The sequence below is a fragment of the Pogona vitticeps genome, chromosome 6, assembly GCF_051106095.1.
Source record: "Pogona vitticeps strain Pit_001003342236 chromosome 6, PviZW2.1, whole genome shotgun sequence".
In the NCBI taxonomy this organism is placed as follows: Eukaryota; Metazoa; Chordata; class Lepidosauria; order Squamata; family Agamidae; genus Pogona; species Pogona vitticeps.
This window is the reverse complement of record NC_135788.1, coordinates 121,561,495-121,565,796: the sequence shown is the minus strand read 5'-3', so window position 1 is coordinate 121,565,796 and position 4,302 is coordinate 121,561,495. Positions and strand designations below refer to the sequence as shown.

Below are 4,302 nucleotides of genomic sequence, written 5' to 3'. Positions count from 1 at the left end.
CACAGGAAGAAGAGCGGCTGCGCTCACTCCCTCACCCGACAACTATCCCCGAGGTGGGTCACTCTGGCTGAGGACGAAAGGCTTCTGCCCATAAAGCCAACCCAGCCTGGGGGGGGGGGGCGCAAGGACCAGGGTGGATGCCTTATGACCATTAGGGAAGACTGTGGAAGGGGGACAGTGACACCTACTGCAAGAAAGGGGGCAGTACAGCTCTACTGGCAACGGAGAGCCCAAGTGTGTGTATGTTTGTGTGTGTGTGTGTGTTGGGGGTGTCTCCCTCAGTGGGTCAGAGGCAACACTGCAGCCCCACAGGAAGCCCCTTTGTTGCCCAAAAGAAATCAGCTGGGAACGGGCGAGGTTTCAGATGGGAAAATCTTTCCCTAAGGAGAAACCTTCCGGAGAGAAACCCAGGCGGAGCAGAACTTTCTCCACCAACCAAAGAAGTAACAGGCGAGTGACAGGCCTTTAATAACACACAAGGGGGACAATTTAAGGGTAAGCATATATTATTTATTTACCAACACACCTTCAAAGTGTGTGTGTGTGTGCATGCATGCACATTTATACCTTACTAGGCCCCCCCCCATCTTGGTTCTTTTTCACCAAGACAATAAAACTTTTAAAATAGCATGTCCTTTCTTTCTAATAGTAAAATGCACTCATAGGCTACAAAACGCCAAAGACTGAAAAGGAAAAGGTGGGGAGGGAACCCAGCGGAGGGGGCCAAGGAAGGAGGCACTGCAACAACCCTCCCCACCCCCCATCCGGGACCCCCCAAATGGCAGGAGCAATCCCTGAAAGAGTCAAATGCACCCAGAAGGCACGAGGCCACTCCCCGCCGCTCCTAGGAGCTGCTCGAGGACAGCACAGCGCTCTCGTCCTCGCTCTGGCGCAGGCGTTTCTTTGCGCGGATTTCGTTCATGGCCTCCTCGATGGAGCGAGTGTCCCGCTTGTTGGCAACAGGAACTGGGAGGCAAAAGGGGGAAGGGATGAGAGGAGGCCCAAGCGGTTCAGGGCCAGCGGAGTCCCCACCCCACCTGCCCCCTTCCAGATGCAGCTACGCAAGGGGGACTCACCACAGCCGTAGGCCTTGTTGGCCTCCATGGCGTGGGCGGCATCCTTGGCAGCCACTTTTCCGATGAGGTGGCTGTACTTGTCCTTGTAGTCCGTGTTTGGGTTCACCACCGTCGGCCCTTTCAGCGCCTCCTCCTCTGCCTGCTTCTGTGCCAGCTCCTGCCAGGCATCCAGGAAACAGGAAAGGAAGCCAGTAAGAAACTGGGAACAGCCCATCTCTTTTGCCCAGGGGCTGGGGAACGCTGTCGGGGCACTCTGGAGGGAACTGGGAAAGGACCCCCTCTCTCTTCGGGCAGCTAAAAGCATCTTCGGGCTGTCCCTCGCTCTGCCGGAAGTAAAACTCAGAAGAGAAGCAGGTGACCTTTGACTTTTCCTGAAGGGGCTATGCGACACCTGAGAATCAGGTATTTTTTGGTGGTGGTGGGTGTCTCAAGCAGCCCATTATCCCGTCGCTCTTTCCCACCTCTTAATATGAATCTCCTCCTAAAAATGGGCTTGGGGTGGGATCCCCATCCAGCAACACTGCCCCACCTCCCAGTGAGGCAAACAGCACACCTTAAGCCGCCGTTTCTCCTCAGCCTGCTGTGGGTCCCATTCCTCGCCCCGGCGATAGGCCTCCAACTCTTCATCGGAGGGAGCAAATTCCTAAAGTGCAAAAGAGGGGCTCAAGAGGAGGACCGCGCTCCGTGCAGGGGCCTGGGAGCAGAGTCCAAAGAGGGAGAGAGGAAGGCCGGGAAGCCAAGATTCTCCACTGACCTTCTTGAAAATCATGACGTATCGCGAGTCCTCTTCATCTCCAAAGGAGAAAGAGGTGAGACCGGCCACTTCCACCACGTCGTGCCTGAAAGGGGAGAAGACGACGGCAAGGCTGAGATCCTAGGCGGGGAAAAGCCGCCCCAAAGGACGGAGGGCACCTGCCCTGAAGGAGAAATGGTCGTTCACATGCTGCCCCCCCCCGGAACACCCCTCCACCCGCACCCCCCCGCCCGCTGGGAGGAGGGACTCACAGGATGCTGCGCTCTATCTTGTTCATGGGCCGGAATTTCTTCTTGGTTTGGCCGCTGTCTTGAATGAAACCGGACACTTCCTTCTCCATCTGGACAGGAAGCAAAGCCGAGGCAAAGAGGGACCCCAGTGAGGCCAAAGCAGGGGAGAGCCCGTCGGCCTTCCGCCAGCCCCCCCCAAACACCCACCCGCCCCTCCGCCCCGTGTGCCTGCTGGGTTGGGGAAGGGGCCGCCAAGGGAAAAGCCCCCCCAACCCCAACCCCATCCCCGCCCCCCCTCCAGAGCAGGACCTGCTTCCTGAACTCCGCTTTCTGGTGCTTCTCGTGCTCCTGCAGCTTCTTCAGGCGGGCCGTTTGCTCTGTGGAGGAAAGGAGGCGCCGGTCAGGCGGCAGAGAGGGAGAGGGAGGGAGGGAGGAGGGGGCCGGTCCCGGACGGGCTGCTGATGCTGATGCTGCCCCCCCCGCCGCCGCCGCCTCTGCCTCTCCCGCTCGCCCGCTCGCCCTAAGCGGCCGGCCAAGGTCAGCACCCGGCGGCCTCTGGCCTGCCTGCCTTCCTGCTTTTGCGAACCCGAGCCAGAAGAGGGTCATCCCAGCTGGGGTGGGGCGGGGCGGGGGGGGCGCGGCAGAGGGCAGGTGCCTTGGCTAGCCCACCCCCCCCATCGCCGCCTCCCACCGCCGGGCGCCCCGGGTCCCAATTGGGGGGGGGCATCCTGAGGTGCCACAGCGGGGGTAGGGGGGGAGAAACGGCCGCGGCGTCGGCCGGGGGGTGGGGGCTCGGACGCCTGGGTCCTGCGGGGGCCACGGGGAAGGGGCGGCGCGGCCCTTCCGTTCCGTTGGTGGGGGGGGCTCCCGCCTCCCGCCCGCTGTCCCTTGGCGCCGCCGCCACCGACCCTTCGCCCGGCGGGCCTCGCGGTCGCCCAGCCCCGGCGGGGGCTCCATGGAGCTCAGGATCGAGCCCAGCAGGTCCAGCTCCGCCATCTTGGCTGCCGGCGGAGAGCGAGCCCCGCCCCCTCCTGCTGCTTTGCCCCGCCCACGGCTCGCCTCTCGGACATGGCGGCGGCCGTCGTGACGTCACACGTCGCTCTCCCCCTAGGCGAGCGGGGCGGTGGGCGGAAAGGCAGGCCGGCTACGTCAGGGCCATGACGTGAGTGGAGCGTCACCGGCCGGTCACGTGGCGTCTTTAAAAGGGGGCGCGCCTCGGCCGGAAGGGTTGCCCCGCCCACCTCCGACTTCCGGCTCTGGAGCAGCGGCGGCGGCGGCGCGGGGTTCGAATCCCGCTCGGCCGTGTGAGGTCGCGGCGCCCCTCCTTCCCTCGCTCCTAGGGCCGCCCTAAGGGAGGGTCGCGTGTGAGAGAGGCGGCAGGTGTGACGGGTTGGGGTCGCCCCGGTCCGGCCAGTGGCCAGGAGTGCCTTCGGCGCCCCGTCCAAGCTCGTGCGCCGGCCGGGCCCCTTCCCAGGCTGGTGGGGGGGGTCTGCCGTGCGCGCCCCCTGCGCGGGGCCTCCCTTTGGAAACAGCCCTGAAACTTCAGCGGACCCAAAAGGGAGCCGCCGGATTTGGTGCCAAACGGGCTTGGGTCCGAGCGACCTCCAGGACCGGGTGAAGACCGTCATCAGGAGAGAGGCCTTCCTCTTGGCCCCATCATCCTCCCAGGCGCAACTTTGGTGGGGGAGGTGGGAGAGGAGGGCCTTCTCGATGGCTGCCTCTTTAGGCCCTGGAACTCCCTGCCACTGGAGACCCGCCTGGCCCCGTCTTGGCTGACCTTTCCCTTCCTGACTGACTGTCCGAGTGTGACTTTTAGGTGGGCTGTCATTAGGGATGGAGACAGGCTGCCGGTATCCCCACATTTGACGAACGAACCACGGACCGGTTCCTCAGGCAAGGCAGAGACCACCACCCGCACCCCCGGCCCACTGCCCACCACGACCTTACCTTGCCCTCTTCCCACTGCCAGCCATCGGCAGCCACGGCTCCCCTTCGGGCAGGAGACCCGGCCCGGCCGGCCTGTGGGGCTGATCGGAGGGCGGATGAGCTCTCTCTCCGGCAGGCCCAGAGAGGGAGAGAAAGAAGGCCGGCCAGCCCAGCCCGGCAGCCTCTTCTTCCCTCTTTGCCAGCGGGGACAAATAATAAAAACGGGCCAATGTTCATCCCTCCATGTTTGTTGGCGTCTCCGGAATCAACAAATATTAAGGGACAAATAGTCAACAAATCAGCAATTGCTTACAAA

General features: G+C 63.0%; 1 protein-coding gene across 1 annotated transcript; it reads right to left on the bottom strand.

Moving 5' to 3' along the window:
- Positions 1 to 488: 488 nt before the first annotated feature.
- On the bottom strand, positions 489 to 3,128 carry SPAG7 (sperm associated antigen 7). The gene is made up of 7 exons (XM_072977295.2): positions 2,969 to 3,128; positions 2,370 to 2,437; positions 2,082 to 2,170; positions 1,831 to 1,915; positions 1,630 to 1,719; positions 1,077 to 1,233; positions 489 to 966 (listed from the first exon to the last, which is right to left on the bottom strand). The coding sequence occupies exons 1-7, from the start codon at positions 3,054 to 3,056 to the stop codon at positions 845 to 847; spliced, it is 699 nt and encodes a 232-aa protein (XP_072833396.1). The 5' UTR covers positions 3,057 to 3,128; the 3' UTR covers positions 489 to 844.
- Positions 3,129 to 4,302: the final 1,174 nt, after the last annotated feature.

What these genes read in the sequence shown, in the direction of transcription:
- SPAG7 (XM_072977295.2), bottom strand. Translation starts at nt 3,056, where the DNA reads ATGGCGGAGCTGGACCTGCTGGGCTCGATCCTGAGCTCCATGGAGCCC. An exon ending in CGAGGCCCGCCGGGCGAAGG is followed by an intron (nt 2,438 to 2,968) that starts GTCGGTGGCGGC and finishes TTTCCTCCACAG; the next exon opens with AGCAAACGGCCCGCCTGAAG. An exon ending in AAGATAGAGCGCAGCATCCT is followed by an intron (nt 1,916 to 2,081) that starts GTGAGTCCCTCC and finishes CTCCCCTTTCAG; the next exon opens with GCACGACGTGGTGGAAGTGG.